Genomic DNA, 22879 nt, shown 5'->3' on the forward strand with positions numbered 1-22879 from the left:
GACATTGAATCTTGCTAGGGGGCAATAAGGATGCTTAATTTCATATTCATGACAATGTAGATCTCACTTGGATTTATGCAGCTTCTTGGCCATTTTATCCCTCAAAAGTGAGAGAAGTTTATGTAACTAGAGGAGCATGCAACTTGGACATGGACACATGCGCAGTTGTTACTCATAGATATGAGGTGTACTACACGATGGCTTTTAAAATTCTGATTGCTAACATGTCTTAGGATCTAGAGGGGTTGAAATATTTGAAAAGAGATTGACTTCATGCAAAAGATCATATGTTTCTCCCGGCAGCTGCAAGACTTTTGCTGATCGATTTTTTTTTTCCTCAACAAAAGCTACCTTATCGAGACTTCCTACTTACTACCTTTCTCTTTTTGATATCCCCTCTAAGTTACCTAAGAAGCTTGAAAATAGTTTCAAAGGGATTTCTTGTGGGAAGGAAGGGAGAATGTCGCAAGTTTCATCTTATGATAAGGAGGGCGCTAGAAGGTCAAGAATGAAGGGGAATAAAAATAGGGACAATCAAAGAGAAAAAATTGGCATTGCTTGCTAAGTGGTTTCGGAGGTTCAATATTGATCATGAAGCTCTTTGGAGGATAGTAATTGGTAGCACATACGAGAAAAAAAAGGAGAGGTTTGAGTCCAGAGGTGTTGTTACGGGGAGAGGATCTTATATTTACAAGGCTATTGTGAAGTTTGGGGATGGGTAGAGAAGGGTGGGAGAAGTTTTTTCTAAGGTGGTGAGGTTTGAGATCATTTTGGGTGACAAAATTTGGTTTTGGATGGACCTTAGGATGGAGAAATCTACACTCTTGATGGCTTACAAGATATGACTCTATTTCAAAGGGAACATTCTTGTCAAAACTCGCTTTGAAAAATTGGGGGTTCGAGTGATGTGGACTTTGATTCTCGACAGGAATTTGTGGAATTTTGAACTTTAGTCTGTGAATTCTCCTCAAGGTGTTAGATAAGGTTCACCTCCCTAGGAATAGGATGTTTTGCTCACTTGGGCCAATGCGCCCCTTGAGAAGTTCTTGACAAAGGAGTGTTGTGAAGCTTTATGTCCTGGAGAACTCTGTCAAGCACCCATGCTCCAAGGTTTGGAGCTCTTGCTCTCCTCTATGCGTGGTTGTGTTCTATTAATAGCGGCAGAGAACGAGATTCTCAAATTGGACAGAATTCCAGAGGGAAAGCTTCTCCTTCCAACATATGCTTTATGTGTTGGAAAGATGTGGAGTTTGTGGACCACATTTTTCTCCACTGTGAAACAGCTTAGGGCATGTTTGGATTCATTGAAAGGCATGGAAAGGAAATACCATTTCCCGTGAAATTAACTTTCTAGTATTTGTTTCACTTTTCTTTGTGACAATTTGTGGGAAACATCATTTCCCACTTATTCTTTTTTGTGGAAAATCAATAAATTTATTTTCTCACTACCCCAAAGAAAGGTATTTTCTTACAATGAAAGGAAAATCGGTTTCTCAAGAGGAAAGCAAAATGCGCCACCATCCATCTTCAATCGCCTCACATGTCCCACATGAGCCATCATCAATCCTCACTTATGCCCCATATGTGCCACTGTGCCACATGAGCCAATGCGGTACATATACCATTACTACCAACCATCTTCTCTTGAGCCCTACATATGCAAAGCCTCCTACATGTGCTAATGTGTCACATGTACCACCTTCCATCTCCTCTTGCACCCCACAAGTACCAGTGTGCCGCATGTGCAATCATCCATCTTCAATTGCTCCATATATGCCACATGCCCACATGCACAAGTGCTACTATGTATTTTCAACTGTCCACGCATCAAATGTGTTAATGTCTCTTGTGACACGTATGATCCTATAGCTTCAAGTGCCTTATTTGTGCCACGTGTGCCACAATTCAACTTCAAGTGCCCCACATATGTACTATGCCACGTATGCCGCATGTGCAATTGTCCATCTTGAATCGTACCATGTGCTAACCTGGCATATGCTAGTAAGTAGGATTTTTTTTCCAGGAAAATTTTTAGTTTTGCCCAACAACAATATTACAAATAGGTCCCAAACTTTAGGAAAATTTTGTTATAAAACAAACAAGGAAAACAATGTTCCCTTTCCCACAATTTCATGGAAATAAGTTTTCTTGAGAAATACTATTTCCTTTCCCATGCTTTTCACGAATCCAAACAGGCCCTTAGGAGATTTGGGATTTTTACTTCAACCATTCCACGTCCTAGGTGGTTCCCTCAGTGGTGGAGCTCATGCTAAGGCGGTTGGGTGGCACTTTCCTGCCAAGAGTAAGAGTTTTGTCAGGATCGCTTCCTCTTGCAATAATGTGGGGTATTTAGAAGTAAAGGAGCAAAATGATTTTCAACTACATATCTAGGTCTACTCAGACTTTGGCAAAGCATATCAAATTTCTTCCTTGTAGGTTTGTCTATTTTGGCCAAAGAGTTCGAAGGGGTAAGAATTGCCAATCTTCCAAGAAGCTGGAGCTTAGTTGGAGCTTAGTTACTTTGGGTGATATTTCAAATATAGTTTAACAAAGCGTGAAGCAAGGTGGTAACAGATTCGGGTGTGGGAGTGAGGAAGCGCCTACTTCAAAATGTCAGCAAGTATAAACAGCTAGGAAAAGGGAGCAGGAGCATGAGTCTGAAGCGGGAGTGGCCCCTAGGTAATGTTCATGCAACTAAGATTTCAAACTTTTAAGAGGGTGGCTTCTTGGATCCCTTTGCCTCCAGGGTGGTGAGTAGAATGTTGATGGGAGCTCCATGGGGAATCCCACTAATTTGGAATTGGTGGGTTAATCCTTGACCACCAAGGGGGGATCAAGTCAGTGCTTGACGGGGACTGTTGATGTGAGTTTCACTGAGATCCTAGCAATGAAAGTGGAGGTGTCGCTCTTAAATAAAAACTTTTTTCGGTTCCTTATTGTCGAATACGACTCTAGGGATTCTAGCCTTCTAGAAAGTGCCTAACACCTTGGAGAAGGGCTTTCCTTGTAAATGATATTTTAAACAAAATTTCACCTTTTAGGTTGCGTTTGTCAAACAATCAGAGGTGCTAATCCAATTTTGGATGCGCTTGCAAAGGAAGGTGTCTCTTGAAATAGCCATACTGTTGGTTCGGTTATCCATTGTCTTAAGGGATTGTTGGTTCGGTTATCACAATAAATTTCACCTTCTCTCAATGAAATTTTTGTTATCAATTTAAAAAAGTAAAAATATAATATTTTAGTTCTATATTGTGATAATTTATTATACGTAAAAAAGAAAAAATAATCACCTACAACTGTTTTTACTCTAGAACCCCATTTTTTTCATCCCTCAAGTATTTTGGTTGCCAATTTTCTACTTAAAAAATAAAAATATCACACACACACACACGCACACACATATCCAAGGGCAAAGTGCTTGTGAAAAGGGGTGTGGGTTTAGCTAAAATACAAGCAGCTGTAACTATTTTTTTTTGGTATGAGCAGCGTCTGCGAGTGCCAGGCATGTTGAAATAAACATGTGCTGGTGCATAAAGAATTAAAAAAATGTGTTGTCTTTGTTTACATAGCTTGATGGCTTGCATAAAAGGCCCAAATTCTACCAATCGGTGGTTTTTGGCAATGATTTGCACTTGCCACCTTTGACTACTATAAATCTTTCCATACAGCCTCCTCTAATAGAGTTTGGTTGCTAGAATTTGATTTGAAATATGGACTGCAGATGTTCTCAAGGTTAGACTCCAGATGCAGCTCATTGGCCAGAAAGGTCCCTTAACTGGAATGGTATTTCCCAGCCACTTCTGGCTATTTCATCAACGTTATTTGTTTTAGGTTGTGTTTCGATGGACAATTGAGTTGAATCACGATAATCAATCCTTTTTTTTAAAAAATCAAATCACAATAATCAGTTCAATAAAGTGGAAATGAATAAATTGCAATGCCTTGGTATTTTGTATTGATATTTATGGACTAAGCTCCAAATTTGAATGTTACTTCAAGTTGGACGTGGAAGGAATGTTACTACAAAGAGGGCTGCTTCCAAATTATGAGTGCTAAAGGAAGATGAGCTTTACCAAGCCCAAAAATGTTTGCAATAAAGCTCCTGTACACGCCACGTACTAGCATGGCACAATAGGTCTAAGATCCAATCCATCTGTCAGAAAGGACCACTCTATTGATGCACTAGCCCAAGAATCAGGACGATCCACTGGCCAGGTGGGCCACAGGTTGCAGAACAAATGTACAGCTCTGAAAAATTTGTCTGAAGAACCCATCCACCTGTTTCCAATTTTGGGGCCCATATGCTGAGTGAACAAGATTTATTTTTGGGAAAACATGTAGAAGGTCAGACCAACCTGATGGATGGATTGGATTTCACATCTATGTGCCATGCTGGCACATGTGGCATGTCCACGAGCTTCATTGCACACGTGTGTGCTTAGCAAAGCTCAAGATGATACTGACAATTTTTATTTCCTCTCTATTGTGCTAATTGTTGCTCTCCGTTTTGTATGCATCCGCATGCAGCCTTATCTGATTGGGTTGCTGTTGGATTTTGTTGTCATCTGATACCCTTGTAACTTTGCAGGGAAAGCTTTTTGCTCAAACAATGAAAACTGAAGGGCCTAGAGCGCTTTATTTGGGACTTGGACCATCACTGACAAGATCAGTTATTTATGGAGGTCTCCGTCTGGGCTTGTATGAACCATGCAAGTATGTATGCGACTTGACGTTTGGGTCCACTAATATTTTGGTGAAAATTGCATCTGGAGCTTTCTCTGGTGCCATTGCAACTGCATTGACCAATCCAATGGAAGTTTTAAAGGTTTTATAATGCTGCCGTGAATTGATCGTGTCATTTCATTGCTAGATTCTTTATGTTACAAAGTGTTTTTGTACTACAGGTACGGTTACAGATGAATTCGAACTTGGGAAGAGGGAGCGCTATCAGAGAAATGCGCGGAATTGCATCAGAAGAAGGAATAAAAGGGCTCTGGAAGGGAGTTGGGCCTGCAATGGCCAGAGCTGCTGCTCTGACTGCATCTCAACTTGCAACCTATGATGAATCAAAGCAGGTCTAGTTCTTATGCTGGGACATTTTTAACTGGGTAATCCAACTTGAGCGCACCGCACCAATTAAAAATCTGGTGTGGGTCATTCAAATTGGACATCGGTAGGATGGTCCATGAGCTGGACCATTCATCAGGCAGGTCCCACCATGGATTAGCCATTGTAGAAAAAAAACTAGGAGTGGCAATGGGTTGGGTGGCCTGGCCCTGTAGGGCCAGATGTTGGGCCCCTAAACTTGCCCTGAGGCCGAGGACTGGGCTTGAAATCTAGGCCCAGGCCGATGATGAATGGTCCAGCCCAGCCTGTTGACCCGGTCCATTTATCAAGTGGGCCACAATCATGTGAAAGAATGTATGGTTTAAAGATACTTTTAGCCTGCCTGCATTCTCTGTACTTGTTTGGTTTGGTGGGGTTATGTTTCAATGATCAAAACCATTTGTATGGTGGGGTTCACCATGGATGGAGAGGGCATCTGTCAAAATTCATAAATTGGACTGTTTCGAACCATTACATACTCATTGCTTTATGGACTTTTAGACTGATTTTTGTTGTTTCAGTGTTGTGTGGTGGCTCCCATACGGTTTCTTGGCCATCCATTGCAAGATTACCTAAGGGAGAGTTAACTGCCTGCCCGGTATCTTCATGGGTGTCTGGTAGTTAGCAGGCCCAACGACGAGCAAGATGCTGTATGGGCTACACTCTCACTTGTCATTATTAGTGAACCCTTCCATATATGTTCCCAGGAAATGGTCCCCTACCTGATTGATGCAGGACAATTAACCACTTGCTCTAAAAGCTCGAATTGATAGAGGATGGCGAATCAATCCCTTTGTCTCATAGCTCAGGCCCCACATCCCATGCGTTAGGACCTCGGCTGAACACCGCCATGGGTCTCACTTCACATGGGTTCTGCTTCACATGAGCCACCCGCCTCACATGGGTGGGGCCCACCTCATTCGGGCTGCCCACCCCGAGTGTGCCCCTGCATCTTGTAAGCCACCCCGCTCGAGCCCGGTGTGAAAATACCCCTGCATTACTTATATAAATGGGACTATGTTAATGAACCACTGGGACGAGACTACCAACAGGGGGCCACACAGACAAGGGCCCTTCTTTCCCTAGGGTTACTATAGACTTTGGCATGACCTGGGTTGACTATTAGCGAATCTTTTCACACTTTTGGCCTTATCTGGCCCAAGGCCACGGCTTAGGGAACTAGGGCCAGGTTAGGGCCAACCCTGGCATGGCTCTAGACTGGTCCATTTCCACCCATATAAAAAAAATCTCCCTAATTAATGATTTTAAAAAAAAACTATGATTTGACAATCTAAACTTGTCTCAAACCTGACCTACAAATGGATAGTAAAAAAAGGATATGGGGAATGGTCAGCACTGAACCAGAAAAGGTTCACCAATTAGATGGGTGAGATTGTCCTGTCCATGCAATTTGCAATGGTGGGATCCATCCATGGTGGGACCCACCAAATGAACAATTTAGATCATAGACCATTGGAGCACTTGTTTTAATTGCAGCTCACCATATAAGGAGCTTGATGATATGTGCTAAAGTTATATGCCCCTATTCTGATTATTTTAGCAGAGTCTGAATTGTTTAAATGGGCGTTGTCTACAAGTTATAAGATCGGTTTTTTAAATAGCTAATGTTAGAATGATCACACTTATGACGTGATCGCATGTGTGGACATCTTGATTGGGTTCGGTCTTTATGTATTGAGAGCATGTGTACATGAGCCTTTGGCTCTTTGGTAGTGGCTTTTAACTATTGAAGGTATTCTTGTAATTTCACATTTTTATGTGAACGCCCTGATATAATAAAATAAGTGGTGGGACGTGTGGGGTTGCTAGAGTTGTTAGTGCACTAATTTGTGCACCTTGTTGCTAAAGGTTACATATAGACTCATGGTGTGGATTACTTCGAGACATTCTCTCCGGTGGTTAAGCTTAATTCAATTTGCGTTGTGCTCTCCTTGGCCGTTAATTTATCATGACCCTTGTTTCATCTTGATGTTAAGAATGCATTTCTCAATGGGGATCTTGTAGAGGAAGTTTACATGCATCAACCTCCTGGCTTTGTTGCTTCTCACAACCCTGCACTTGTATGTCGGTTGAAGAAGGCTCTTTATGGACTCAAACAATCTCCACGTGCATGGTTCGAAAAATTTAGTCAGGCTCTCTTTGAGTTTGGCTTTGTTCGTAGTCATGCCGATCATTCTCTCTTTATATGTCGTCGATCGACAGGCATCATGGTTCTCATTGTCTATGTGGATGATATTGTTTTGTCCGGTAATGATTCTGTTGGAATGAGAGAGGTCAAAGATTTTTTGAAGACCAAGTTTGAGATCAAGGATCTTGGTCCTCTTCGCTACTTCCTCGGAATTGAAGTTGCTCGCTCATCATCCAAATTGGTCTTGTCACAACGAAAATATGCGCTTGATCTTTTCATGGAGACCGGCATGTTAGGGCGCAAGCCTGCTACCACTCTCATGGATTCTTCACAGAAGCTTCGACCAGATAATGGTGCTCTCCTTACTGATCCCGAGATGTATCGACGACTTGTAGGCCGGCTTATTTACCTGACTATTACTCGCCCAGATCTCTCATTTGCGGTGGGGGTTGTTAGCCAATTCATGCAAGCTCCCCGTACTTCTCATTTCACGGCTATCTACCGCATACTTCGGTATTTAAAATCAGCCTCGGGTTTTGGCCTCTGCTTTCAGTTGCATGGTCATCTTCATCTTTCTGGCTATTCCGATGCTGATTGTGCAGGTAGTACTTTTGATCGCCGCTCTACATCCGACTTCTGTACGTTCCTAGGTGGCAATCTTATAACCTGGAAGAGCAAAAATCAGCCAGTTGTTGCCCGGTCTTCGGCTGAAGCAGAATATCGTGCCATGGCTCATGCGACGTGTGAACTCGTGTGGCTTCGCAATCTTCTTGAAGAACTTGGCTATCCTCCTTCGGATCCTATTCCTCTTCACTGTGACAATCAAGCGGCCATCTATATTGCTCGTAACCCAGTTTTCCAGGAGCGAACCAAGCATATTAAGGTCGACTGTCACTTTATTCGGGAGAAAGTCGCTTCTAAGGAAATCGTCACTCCTTTTGTTCGATCTGGGGATCAACTTGCTGATGTTCTTACAAAGTCCTTCAGTTGAGATGCTCTTCATCGTGTTCGTGACAAGTTGGGCATGATCAACATCTATGCTCCAACTTGAGGGGGAGTATAGAGAATGCTAGTGTATTGTATTGTGTATTGTGTGTGGTTAGTGGACCCTTTTAGTGTAAGTGCATGTACACACTTCCCTATTCTCCTGCAGTGTACTATATGCTTTATCATAATAAAATATTATGTGTTAGGGCAAGCAAGCCCAACACATCATCTCTCCCAAACTCTCCTCCTTCTCTCTCAATATTCTCATCTCTTCTTCACATTATCCTCATCAAATCCTTCTCTACTATTTGTCAATCATGTGAGTCTTCTTTGTGTCATGTAGTCAGTTGAGCCCTTGAAAGCTGAAGACAGAAGACACAAGTGAAGGTTGGTCATCAAGGAGCAAAAAACAAGTGAATGCGGTGCCTTGGTCACCTTAACCCTTGACTTAAAATAAGCTTACCTCTAGATGATCTCAAACCTACTAGGTAAAACTTTTATTGATCATCCCTTAAGCCATATGAGCTTAAATTGACCATCATTAGATTGACTTTAGAGGTCTCGTGTTGCTGGAAAAATTGCATAATTTTAGTAACCTTCGGTCCCATCGAACCCACCTTCGGTCTAAATGAAAATGGCTAAAACAAGACAAATGTGCTGAGGCATAATTCTACGTAATTCGGCTACAGCCGAGTGTCACATTCGGTCCCACCGACAATCATGTTTGGTGCGACCGAAGACCACTTCGGTGCGATTGAAGGTGCCCAAGTCAGTCTAACGGCTTTTTTATCTAATTCAGTGTGACCAAAGCTTAATTCGGTGCGACTAAATACTAACTGTTTCTGCCCATTTTATGAACGTTGGAACTCGATTCCTTTATAAAGAATATCCGGTCTTTGGGCATTTGAGAGGGTTTTGGGTGCAAATGAAGCTTAAGTGAATCCTCAATCATATCCCACATCCTAAACTTCATATTCCATGAGATTTAATTCATCTTCTTAAGCTTTACTACTCTAATTGGGATTCCAACCTTAATGTTGAAGATGAACTCAATCTCTAACATTTTCTAGAGATTAGACCCGAACCTATAGTCAAATCTTTGTCTAAATCCTTTAGAAGACCATTCTTGGTGAATCCCCTAGGCTTTACAACTTCCCTTCAGTTGTAGGAGATTCTACCCAACCTCCCATCACTTTGGTCATTGCATCAGAACATCGCATGCAAGGTGTTTGATTTTCGAGCTGAAGCATTGGCAACACATCAACATCATGATCAGGGGATCAATTGAGGAGCAGATTCAAGCACGGGTGAGCTTTGTAAAAGTGACTTAATAACGATGCATCAATGGGGCTCAATTTGACAAGTGTCATTGATTCCTTGTATAGGATTGATGGTAAGAGTTTGTGACCCAAACCCGAATATGTTCTTATATAGGGTCAAATTCACTGGACATGGGTGCATACGTGTTAGTGTCCATGGGAGCCCCCGGCGGGAGTAAACATAGGTCATTGGACTAAGGCCGAGGTTGTTGGTTAGCTTATAGGAAACTGACTAAAGTTTCTTGCGGGAGCCTTCGACAGGAGTGTACGTCAGTAGGTTCTTGTGTAGGACTGAGGTTCGTGGCGAGCTTATAGAAAATCACGTAGAGTCTCTTGCGGGAGCTGGTCCTTGTCTAGGATCGTAAATGTTAGAGGTGAATCCGATTTAAAACTTCTGATAGTGAAATCCGGTACACTCATGGGTTGAGTGCATCCACTGGGAGTGGAGTAGGGAAACCGAACTACTATACATGCTTGTGTTTAGGATTGTCTTTAAGCAATTGTTTAATTGTGCTTATGTGATTGAATGCTTAATTATATGTATGCACGGTTAGATGAATGCTGAGAGTTGATAGGTAACACATCCCACACACACATGTATACTATCATGTTTATAGACTAGTTGCTTAATTGCTACATCCTTTGTAGTCTATGTGATTGTACCCACTAATGGCTTGAAAGCTTTAGTGTTAAATTGCTTAGTTTAATTTAAGTAATTGTGTTTAATTGGTCCTAATCACCCTCCTCTCTAGTCATAGCCATCATTTCGTAGCTCCGCCGAACTTCCGCACATAGTCGTGGTATCCTATTCCACGCAATTTCAAGAGCATCCCATTCCTCTCTCACATTTTTCTCCTTCTTTTTTGCTCTTCCCCCCCCCCCCCCCCCCCCCAAAATCAACATGGTATCAGAGCTATGTTAATCCATTTTTCTTCTTGATCTCTCACTTCTTCATCTTATGTAATTTTTTTTTTTTGCATTCTCTCTGGTGGGAAACCCTAACGTGTTTGGGTATGAGCTAACCTAATCTCCTCCGGTTGTTGTACCCCATGTGATGGGTTGTGAAATCATGTTTAATGAAGGTATATAAGGCTTGCTTTTGCATTCTACCCATGTGATGAGACTGAGCGGGCCATCTTTCATCGTGTATGCAATCTATGGTCAATTTGAAGTATGGAATCAAATTTTAAGGTTGAAAATTTAAAAGTTTCATGAAGCCCTCCTTTATTGTGTTGATTGAGACAAGTTGAAGCTTGGAAGCAAGTATTGATTTAGTAGGTCAAATTGTTGAAGAATTTGTGTTCAAGAAAAATTATTTGTTATGATTCAAATGGATTCCAAAAATGATCCCAAGAGCAGTATTTTATTCTCATTAGATTTGGTGCCTCTCCAAATAACATCAACGAAATCCAATGGCACAAATTACCTACAGTGGGTCACATCTGTAGAAGTTTGTCTGAATAGAAAGAGAAAAGTTAAATATTCGACATCGCCTAAACTTAATATCATTGCGATAGACTATGATGATTGGGTGGTAGAGGATGTCCAAATTAGGGAATTGTTATGGAATAGCATGGAACCACATATTAGTGCCAATGTAATTTTCCTCAAGATTGCCAAAGATGTCTGGGACACCTTGAAGGAGACGTATTCTGATGAGAAAAACTTAATTCGTATTTATGAACTCCTACAGAATATATTCGCATTCCAGTAGGAAGATGAAGTGTGGGAGAATATTATTCTGCCCTACGCGGCATATGGGAAGAATTGAATGTGTACCAAGCATTGTTAACGGATTTTGAGGTTATGCTTAGGCAAAGGGAGGAATTTCGTGTTGCTAAATTCCTCTTTGGTTTTGACTTGGTTTCGAGCCCGTGAAGTCTTAGATTCTCGAAGGTAGTGAAATTCCCTCAATGATAGAAGTGTTCGCCAAAGTACAAAGGACAACTAGCATGTCCGCTCAGAATTCCACCTCATAAAATCATTCAACTTTTATCTTTGCATCGGGCATAGGTGATGGGGGAATTTGATGTGGCTGTGTTCGAGGCGGTAGATTTGAAGGTGGTTGTGGTTGTGATCGTGGTGGTAGTGGTTGTAGTCGTGGTAATCATCACTGTACTCATTGTGGCGTTAACAATCATAATGTTGATTCATGTTGGGATTTACATGGGAAGCTTGCCTGAGCTAATCAAGTCAACTCATTGGAGGATAGTTAAGAAAATTATGTATCCAAGCTTGCCATGCTTGTTGGGCCGAGTACTTCAGGTGACAGTCATTATGTCCAAGGAAGAATATGCTAAACTTATGAAAAATCATTCCACTCAAGCTGAAATTGTGGTTAAACAGCTATTATTGAAGTACGGATGTATGACCAAGTGTCCTAGAGGAGGGTGAATAGGACTTTTAAAATCTTTAATCCTACTAAACTACAAATTCTACTAGTTTAAGATAAGTTGAGTAGGATTATTAAGAAATCATTCACATTCATATTCTAAGATAGTGAGAGATCTAAGTGCTGCATTATATCAAGCATGTATTGTGCATTAAGTGAACATTCCAACAATCAATCCATATGAACAAGAACAATTATTACAAACGGAACAATATATAGTGGTTTGGCTACGTGCCTACTCCATTCCCAGCTGATGCACTCCACCCTAGAGTGTGCCGGATTTCACTATCCAATTTTAAATCGGGTTAACCAAGAACCTTCACAACCTACACAAGGTATGTACTAGTTGCCTACACAAGACAAACAAACATGCCTACACAAGGCAAATAGGTCCTACACAAGGACTCTATATGTATTCTCCCGTCGGAGGCCTATGAAAAGTCTTAGCGAGTTTGAGAAACAAACTCTGAATCCTAGTCCTACACAAGGAAAGGTCTTCAAATTCTATGGACTCTAATAACTTGTAAGTGGGTGAGCCCCGTTTTTAGCACATACTGAAGATGATCTTCCTTGTTGATGAAGAGTCTTTAGCTCCCTTGATCTGTAACAGTTGTAAATGCTCCCAATGCAAGTCATCGGTGTTGGGTGAAGGTATTTTGGGGAATCTTCCCTATTGAATGTTGGTCTTTAAGTGTAGATGAGATTCCAGAATATTATGCATTTACAGGATTCCAACTCCATGATTTGCTAATAAATGAGTTGCTGGAAGATCCTTGAATGGCGGAGTTTATTCTTCAATCCAATCTATTGATTCTTCAATGATTGCATTTAAGATAGGGTTGAAGGATGAACTCCTATGAGAGAAGGGATTTAAGATGGTAGGTAGTATTCCTATAGCAATAACTCTCTTAAATCTTACTATTTTTCTCACTAGAAACCAAGAAAACGAGCCCCCAAATATAATGGCAAAAATCCCAATGGTAAAAAAATGGTAGATTTTGTCAAGGTTTGATGTCATCGAACAACATTCGATGTCATCGAAGTTTCCTTCAATGACTCGAACCTATTCGATGTTATCGAACACTTTGCACTTAGAATTTATATAAGTGCTGAATAGATTTGCTCGATGTCATCGAGTGGCATTCGATGTCATCGAATGCTAGTTCGATGTCAATGGGATTTTTCACTAAAAACGCTTGGAGCTTGTTGGACATCTTTGATCAATTATTCGATGTCATTGAAATTTGAATTTTGATGTCATCGAAGTTGGTTCGATGACTAGAAGCGTTTCAGGATTTTTATAAAAACTTTCTGAGTAAAACCAATCTCATTTCGATCTCATCGAACATACATTCATTGAAATTTGAATTTCAATGTCATCGAAGTTAGTTCGATGACTCGAAGCGTTTCAAGATTTTTATAAAAACTTTCTGAGTAAAACCAATCTCATTTCAATGTCATCGAACATACATTCGATGTCATTGAACGGTGTTCGAGTCATCGATCTTTTTCTTGATTTTCCTCTTGAGCTTGCTCGACCAATAAGTGCTCATTTTCGATGTCATCGGGATAGGTTCTATGTCATCGAACGTGTAAGTTCAATGTCATCAAAACCAGTTCGATGTCATCAAGATTTTCTGCAGAATCTCGGTTTGGTTGCTGGACAGTATGAAGCTCTATTTCGATGTCATCGAATGGTGTTCGATGACATTGAAAGTTGCAGAAACTTGTGGTTTTTCAGATGTACTGGCAACTTGGTTTTCTATAATTCTAACCTTTCCAAGATGTTTTCCTAGTTAAATTTGGGAAAATTTAGAACTCTTTTAAGAGGGTTATTACCTGAGGTGTTTTGGTCATGGGATGTGAGGTTTAATTTAGCTTTGGAAATCTTTGAACACTTTCACCTTGTTGAGTCTTCAGCTTGTAGTCTTCCATGTGGGGCTCAATAGACTCTCAACCGTCACATTAATTGACAAACAATGGCACTTTCACAAGCCTCTTCCTCTACTGCTAATCCTTGCTCAATCAGGTACATCTTGTCTTACATTTTATGAGAGTACTTCATGGATTATTGATTTTAGTGCTTCCGATCATATAACCAGTAAGTGTAATTTGCTGTTCAAGTTAGTCCAATCTTCATCTATTTCGTCTATTACCCTGGCTGATGGTACTTCAACCAGTGTATCTGGTGAAGGCACTATGTGTCCTACATCAGATCTCTCATTGCCTTCAGTTTTGTATATTACCAAGTTCCCGTGTAAGTAAACTAACCAAATCCGTAAATTGCTTTGTCGAATTTTATCCTTCTTATTGTGAGTTTTAGGATCTAAAGACGGGGAAGATGATTGGTGGAGGGCATGAATCTAATGGACTCTACCATCTCAAGAGTGGAACGATTGGAGCTGGAGCCACATTGCAAACTAACATCTCTCCTCATCAATGGCATTCTAGGCTTGGGCACCCATCTTTAACTAATTTGAGGAATCTTGTCCCGTTTTTGTCCTATGCGTCTAAGTTCGAATGTGAAGCTTGTGAGTTAAGTAAGCATCACAGAGTGTCTTTTCTGTCCCACGAAGATAAAGTTAGTGATAAACCATTTTATTTGATACATTTAGATGTTTGGGTGCCTATTCATATTTCTAGTTTATTTGATTTTAACTATTTTTATCTTTGTGAATGATTGCTCTAGAATGACATGATTATAGTTGATGAAAGATGGTTTTGAGGTGTTTGTGTTTTAAAGAATTTCATGCTCAAATCCAAACTCAATTTGATGCTAAAGTGTTGTTCTAAGACCAAATAATGCCAATGAGTACACATCAAATTTTTTTCACTCCTATCTCTCATCTCATGGCATCATTCATCAAACGTCCTGTGCACACAAACTGCAGAAAAATGGAGTCGTAGAGCGTAAAAACTGTCATTTGCTTGAAGTGGCTAAGGCATTATTATTGGACATGAAGGTTCCAAAGAGTTTTTGGGGTGATGCTGTTTTAACTGCATGCTATCTTATAAATCGGATGCTCTCGTCAGTATTGGGAGGTAAAACTCCTTTTTTTGTCTTGTATCCCTAGCATCCTTCATTCTCTTCCTCTTAAAATTTGTGGATGTGTATGTTTTGAACATCAATTTGATCATGTTTCCAATAAGTTTGAACCCGAAGCTGTAAAGTGTGTGTTTCTGGGGTACTCAAATACTTAGCGTGGCTACAAATGCTATAATCCTATCACCCGTAGATGATATGTGTCCATCGATGTCACCTTCTTTGAAAATACTCCATATTTCTCAGATAATGGGAAGACATTGCAAGTTTGCAACTTTCCAAAAACTCTACCACCCTTCCTGTGGTGACGAACACGGATTTACCTGGAAAGCAAGCTAGCAAGTCACATCCAAATCCACCACTATTGCAGGTCTACTCTAGATGTTCCAAGAGAAGTTCTGAAGTGCCTAGTAATGTGCCCTCCGCCAGTTCTACCACATCTAAAGATCCTCCTCTTTAGTCTCCACCAAACTTGGTGAATAAAGTTGATCAACTTATTGCTATTTGAAAGGGTATACATTCTTGTACTCTACATCCTATTTTCAATTTTGTTTCCTTGAATGGTCTATCACCTTCATTTTGACGGTTTACTTTGTCCTTGTCGTCTATGTTTGTCCCTCGATTGTTTTAGGAGGCTCTTCATACAGATGGGTGGAAAAGAGCTCTGGAAGAAGAAATAGTTGCGCTTCATCAAAATCAAACTTGGACTTTGGATAAGTTACTAGCAGGGAAATGTGCAGGAGGGTGTAGATGGGTATATATGGTGAAGTACAAGTCTGATGGCACTGTGGATCGTTTAAAGGCCCGATTGGTGGCAAAATGGTATACTCAGACTTTTGGAGTAGACTCTAATACCTTCTCCTTGGTGACCAAGCTTCATTCAATTCGTGTGGTGATCTCCATTACTGCAAATTTGGACTGGCCCCTACATCAAGTAGATGTGAAGAACACGTTTCTTTATGGTGATTTTCTTGAAGAAGTATACATGGAGCAATCGCCTGGCTTTATTTCTTAGGGGGAGTCTGATAAAGTCTGCCGGCTAAGAAAATCAATTTATGGGTTAAAGCAGTCTCCATGCACGTGGTTTAACAAATTTAGTAATGTGGTAATTCAGTTTGTGGTGAAATGCAGTTAGGCTGATCACTTGGTCTTTGTTAGGCAAAGTGAGACTGACACTATAGTTCATGTTGTTTACGTGGACGACATCATTATTACTGGAAACGATTGTAAATGCATATTCGACTTGAAGAAATTCTTGCAGCAATACTTCTGTACAATGGATTTAGGCTATCTTCGATACTTTCTGGGTATATAGGTAGCTCGGTCAAAATTGGGAATTAATTTATCACGAAGGAAGTGTTATGGACTTGTTTGAAGAGATAGGTATACTGGGGGCTAATCCGGTTACAACTCCCATGGATACAAACTCTAAGTTAAGTGTAGATGAAGGAGACCTGTTTGATGATCCAGGCATGTATTGCTAGTTGGTTGGTAAATTGATTTATTTAACCATTACATGACCGGATATTCGGTCAGTGTAGTTAGTTAGTTCATGCAAGCCTGTCGTGTATCTCATATGGAAGCTGTGTTCCGCATACTTAAATATTTGAAGGGCGCCCCAGGCCATGGAATTCTCTACAAGCGAAATGGACACCTTTGAGTGGAAGGATTCTCTGATGCAGACTGGGCTGGATCTCCTTTAAATAGGCGATCCACCACAGGTTACTGTGCCTTTGTAGGAGATAATCTTGTTGCTTGGAGAAGCAAGAAGCAATAAGTCATTGCTCGTTCTAGTGCAGAAGCATGGTATAGAGCCATGGACCATACCACGTGTGCACTTGTGTGGTTGAAGACGTTAATGTGTGAGTTAGGTTTTGTGGTTGATACTCCCATGAATCTGTATTATGATAACCTAGTTGTGTTACATATTGCCAATAATCCAAGGTTGCGAACAAGGAAATATCAACCCCATTCATTAAATCTGAAGATCAAATTGCCGACATGTTCACAAAGGCTTTAAGTTGATCTCATCTAGACAGATTTTTTGGCATTTATGATATATATGCTCTAGCTTGAGGGGGAGTGTTAGAATGATCACATGTGTGACGTGATCACATGTGTGGACAAATGTGACGTGTCCACACTTGTGACGTGATCACATGTGTGATCATCTTGATTGGGATTGGTCTTTATGTATTGGGGGCAAATGTACATGAGCCTTTGGCTCTTTGGTAGTGGTTTTTAACTATTGAGGGTATTCTTGTAATTTCACATATTAAAGTGATAGCCCTAATATAATAAAACAAGTGATGCGACGTGTGGGGCTACTAGAGCGTCCCATTCTCTCTCTCACGTTTTTCTCCTCCTTTTCTGCTCTTTTTTTTTTTTCCTTTCTTTTTCTCCAAAATCAACAGCTAATAGTGCGTACCATAGCATCTACCGATTTGAAGCATGTGTGCAAGTTACATAGCATGTAGCTACTTATAGATTTTTTACGGTTATACTTGATTGCACCAAATATAATGAAATTTGATCAACCAAATATAGAGAATGCTAGTGTATTGTGTATGTGGCCCGTATGTGGCCCTTTTAGTATAAGTGCATGTGCACACTTTCCTCTTCTCCTGTAGTGTACTATATGCTCTATTATAATAAAATATTGTGTTAGGGCAAACAAGCCTAACACAACATCTTTCCCAAACTCTCCCCCTCTCTCAATCTTCTCCTCTTTTCTTCACATTATTATCATCAAACCATTCTCCATTGGGTATCAGAGCATAAATCTAGGCATTTCGCGTCCAACAGATTGAGAGGTGACACGTCACCTTGCTGACGTCAGTGTTGTACGGACGCATGGACTTCGTTTGAGCTAAAAGTTTAGGGGTTTGATAAATTTTGATTTTAGAAGATTTGTCATGATTTTTTCAGAATTTTTGGGACCTCCTTTCATGGTATTTTGAGCGAAATAGAGAAATTCAAAAATCTGGCCCATCTTCCGATTTTCTTCGATCTACCTCAAATTGGTAAGCCTTTCTTTGGTTTCTTTGCTCAAGATGGACCGAAATCTTCCTCCCAAGCTACCTATGGAGGATTTTTCTTTTTACTTAAGATCCATGTTTGAGAGGGTTTTAACCTCAAATGGACATGCGGCTGGGCCGTTTTTCGCTCGGTTGGGCCGTTTTTGATCGAGTTTCATGTTATTTTGGATGACTGCTATTTGTTTGAGGTTTATCTCTTATTATCTTGAAGGATTGAGTGTGATAGAGTTGTTTGAATCAATCCTTCTTGTCGTAGGGCCTCTCTTGGCATAGGTTTATCTCTCTTGGACTCTCCTATGGCTGACAAAGGGCCCTCATCTCTTGGCATAGGGTCTCTTAAATCCAACCCCTTGCAGATTACCTTCACTAAGTTGAATGATGAGAACTATCTTCAATGGGCACAATCTGTAGAAGTGTGCTTAGGAGCCCGTGAGAAGTTGTTGTATATTTTGGATGATCCCCCAAGCTCTAAGATGTTGCCTACGGGTCTTGGACAAAGGAGAATTATCAAGTTATTGCATGGTTGTTGAATATTATGGATTCCTTGATTAGCCACTCAGTGGTGTTTTTATCCTCAGCTAAAGGCATTTGGGATACGCTTCATGATATGTTCTCGGAATCTCAGAATTTTTCACGGGTATTCCAGCTTATTCAAGAAATTGGTCGGTTCCAACAAAACTCAAGATCATTAAAAGATTACTATTCGACGCTTCGGGATATGTGGGATGAGTTGGTTATGTATCAGCCTCTTTCTTCCAAATGTAAAGAGGATCATGAACATGCCCATAAGCAGCGGTTCCGCTCACTTTGGATGTTGGCTCAGGTGACTCTCCTACCTTGAGTTAAGATTTTTCCATTGCCTTGTGCAAATGGTCACGATCTTGTACTCAATACCCCATTAGTAATTTCGTTTCATATGATTATCTTTCACTTACTTTTCAGTCATTTGTAGCTTCCCTTTCATCACAGACTATTCCTCGGTCTCTCTCACATGCTCTTTAAAGTCTTGACTGGACGAAGGTGATGATAGAAGAAATGTTTGCTCTTGAGAAGAATCATACTTGGGACCTTGTGCCACTTCCTTTAGGTCATAAACTTGTCGGATGTCGATGGGTTTATATGATCAAGTTTCTTCCAGATGGCTCCATTGATCGCTATAAAGCCCGTCTTGTTGCTAAGGGTTATACATAGACTCATGGTGTGGATTATTTTGAGACATTCTCTCCAGTGGCTAAGCTTAATTCGATTCGCGTTGTGATCTCCTTGGCTGTTAATTTATCATGGCCCTTGTTCCAACTTGATGTTAAGAATGCATTTCTTCATGGGGGACCTTGCAGAGGAAGTTTACATGTATCAACCTCTGGGCTTTGTTGCTTCTCACAATCCAGCGCTTGTATGTCGGTTGAAGAAGGCTCTTTATGGACTTAAACAATCCTATGTGCATGGTTTGAAAAATTCAGTCAGGCTCTCTTGGAGTTCGACTTTGTTCGTAGTCATGCCGATCATTCTCTCTTTATATGTCGTCGATCGACGGGCATCATGGTTCTCATTGTCTATGTGGATGATATTGTTTTGTCCAGTAGTGATTCTGTTGGAACGAGGGAGGTCGAAGAATTTTTAAAGACCGAGTTTGAGATCAAGGATCTTGGTCCTCTTCGCTACTTCCTCGGAATTGAAGTTGGTCTCTCATCATCCAGATTAGTCTTGTCACAACGAAAATATGCGCTCGAACTTCTCATGGAGACTGGCATGTTATGGTGTAAGTCTGCTACCATTCCCATGGATACTTTACAGAAGCTTCGACCAGATGATGGTGCTTTCCTTACTGATCTCGGGATGTATCGACGATTTGTAGGTCGGCTTATTTACCTGACCATTACTCGCCCATATCTCTCATTTGCGGTAGACGTTGTTAGCCAATTCATGCAAGCTCCCCGTACTTCCAATCTCACGGCTATCTACCGCATACTTTGGTATCTAAAATTAGCCCCGGGTCTTGGCCTCCGCTTTTAGTTGCATGGTCATCTTCATCTTTCTGGCTATTCCGATGCTGATTGCACAGGTAGTACCTATGATCGCTGCTCTACATCTGGCTTTTGTACCTTCCTAGGTGGCAATCTTATAACATGGAATAACAAAAAGCAATTGGTTGTTGCTTGGTCCTCGGTTGAAGCAGAATATTGTGCTATGGCTCATGCGACGTGTGAGCTCGTGTGACTTCATAACCTTCTTGAAGAACTTGTATATCCTTCTTCGGATCCTGTTCCTCTTCACTGTGACAACCAAGCAACCATCCATATTGCTCGTAACCCGGTTTTCCACAAGCGAACCAAGCATATTGAGGTCGACTGTCACTTTATTCGGGAGAAAGTAGCTTTTAAGGAAATCGTCACTCCTTTTGTTCAATTTGGGGATCAACTTGATGATGTTCTTATAAAGTCCGTGAGTTGAGATGCTCTTCATCGTGTTTGTGACAAGTTGGGCATGATCAACATCTATGCTCCAACTTGAAGGGGACTATAGAGAATGCTAGTGCATTGTGTATGTGGCCCGTATGTGGCCCTTTTAGTGTAAGTGCATGTGCACATTTTCCTGTTCTCCTGCGGAGTGCTATATGCTCTATTATAGTAAAATATTGTGTGTTAGGGCAAGCAAGCCTAACACAACATCTTTCCCAAACTCTCCTCCTTCTCTCTCAATCTTCTCCTCTTTTCTTCACATTATTATCATCAAACCATTCTCTACTAGAAAGACATCTTAAAATAATAGGAAAAATAAGGCAAAGACTAAGTATAAAGATAAATAAATTGAAAACATTAACTAAATTTTATTGAAAGTAGAAAAATATAACAAATCATTGAAAGCATTAATTGATTCTAGTGTTTAGTGAAAAATAATTTGTAGTATAAACTATATAGCATGTGACTTATGCTATGTAGTGCGTAATGGATGCTAATAAGCTTGTGGCGTAGGCTACATGTGGCTTAAGATACTGTCATGAGTTATGTAGTGTGAAGCCTAAGGCATGGTGCATAGAGTAAGCTACATGCTACTCAAATGTAAGCTATTTAAAACACTGCTAGTTCACAATTTATTTATTTATCATTTATTATTTATTATTATTATTATTTTTTCCATTTTGCTTTTCTTTCAACTGTTTGTTTGATCTGATCCACTTCTTTGATTTAGGCTCTGATTAGGTGGACACGTCTTGAAGAAGGGTTCTATCTGCATTTCATGTACTGTGGTACTCCTCATATTGTTTGTTCTTTGGATAAATTTGTGTTGTTGAATTAAGAACAGAAATATGCCTTCCCTGTTCTGAGTTCCTGAGTTAGCCAAATGGCTTATTCCAGTTTTCACTCTAACTGCTTTCTTCTGTGCATATGTGAAGCTCAAGTGCCATAGCTGGGACTGTTGGGACGCTCATAACTGCACCAATGGACATGATTAAAACCCGTCTCATGTTGCAACGAGAATCTAAAAGAGCTGGAAGTTATAGAAATGGATTTCATTGTGCATACCAGGTATGCAAGTTCTACGCCAAATTTATTATGATACAGAAACTCAGAAGCATATTGCTACCAAGCATGCTATGTCAAATGGTGCTTTTCAATCAATATACATTGCTTTTCAGAAATACAAAGGAGGATCCCTCTCTTGCCCCTCCATTGGTTGTCTGGGTTCTTCGTCTGGGTCCCCACATATATGGGCCATAATGCAACAGTCTCACAGATTAGAGATACTTGCAGCCCACACAAGGGTGAAACCATAATGATTCAGATGTCATGGATGATGAGAATCTCTATGAATGGGGTTTTCACTATTTAGGCCAGCCAAGGTGGGACCTAGTGGATGGATGTTTGGATCACTGCATTGTGGGATTGTGGGAAGAAGGGTTTGGCCTCCCTCGCAGACCTCCTCGTTGCTTCAATCATTTCTTTGAAATTGTTAGCTATTCATGTTATGATGCTTAATTATCATCTCGTTTGAAATACCTTTCATCATCATCACCACCATCATCTAAGCCTTGTCCCAATTAATTGGTGTCGGTTACATGAATCCTGCTCCTCCATTCCACTTTATTAAGGGCCAGACCTTCAGTTAGACCATAGATTATCAAGCAAGGTGTTCCGTAGCGGTAACCGTGGTTGTAACAATGCCTACCATTACCGATATGCTGAATTGGCATAATGGACGATACTTTTTTGCTCCAAAAAATTCGGAAAAATATTCAGAAAATCCGAAAAATTGTAAATATTCCAAATATGCATTCATTTATAATTTTGAACATGTTTATGGTAGTGTAACGGTCCACTCTCTTGTGAGAATGTTGTACTCTTTGATGAATTCATGAACATGACAATTTGGAATTAACTGCAAAACTCCTAGATTTAATTTTCTAACTATCTAATACCAATGAATAAATATATTAGAATGAATGTAATACCAAAATGTTTTACATTTGTAGGTGCTTGTTATTATTTACTGTAATTTAGTGTACATTATATACCGAAGGACTCGCACACATTACAATGTACATTTCATTTAAAGTTTTCAACATACTAGAGACTTGTGTCCTATCCTGTGATTCATGTCCCGTCATCCTCAAGATTTTTTTTTTTTTCGTTTAATTAACTCCCCTGCAACTTGATCATGGATTACTTGATTGTTTGTCAGGAGAGTCATTTTAAGCATAAGTTCGGCAGTTTAAGTATGTGCTTTCTTGGTGAATGTGTGGGTGTAGAAATACTTATCTTGAATGCTAGTAATATTTTTTTAAAATATCCTTACCTTAATAAAACTCACCAGTCAGTCACCCCCACCAAAATGGAAATTTGCTTT

General features: G+C 40.3%; 1 protein-coding gene across 5 annotated transcripts in view; it reads left to right on the forward strand.

Moving 5' to 3' along the window:
- Window positions 1–22879, forward strand: part of LOC131230739 (uncharacterized) — a 46616-nt gene that overhangs the window by 3138 nt on the left and 20599 nt on the right. For 2 of the 5 annotated variants that reach the window (XM_058226692.1, XM_058226694.1), the window contains 4 exons: window positions 3722–3783; window positions 4589–4825; window positions 4905–5075; window positions 14277–14837. In XM_058226692.1, the coding sequence (XP_058082675.1) occupies window positions 3722–3783; window positions 4589–4825; window positions 4905–5075; window positions 14277–14633 (827 nt within the window). In that variant the 3' untranslated portion in view covers window positions 14634–14837. The other 3 variants (XM_058226695.1, XM_058226696.1, XM_058226693.1) reach the window with 3 other exon arrangements.

This window comes from Magnolia sinica, chromosome 17 (genome assembly GCF_029962835.1).
Source record: "Magnolia sinica isolate HGM2019 chromosome 17, MsV1, whole genome shotgun sequence".
In the NCBI taxonomy this organism is placed as follows: Eukaryota; Viridiplantae; Streptophyta; class Magnoliopsida; order Magnoliales; family Magnoliaceae; genus Magnolia; species Magnolia sinica.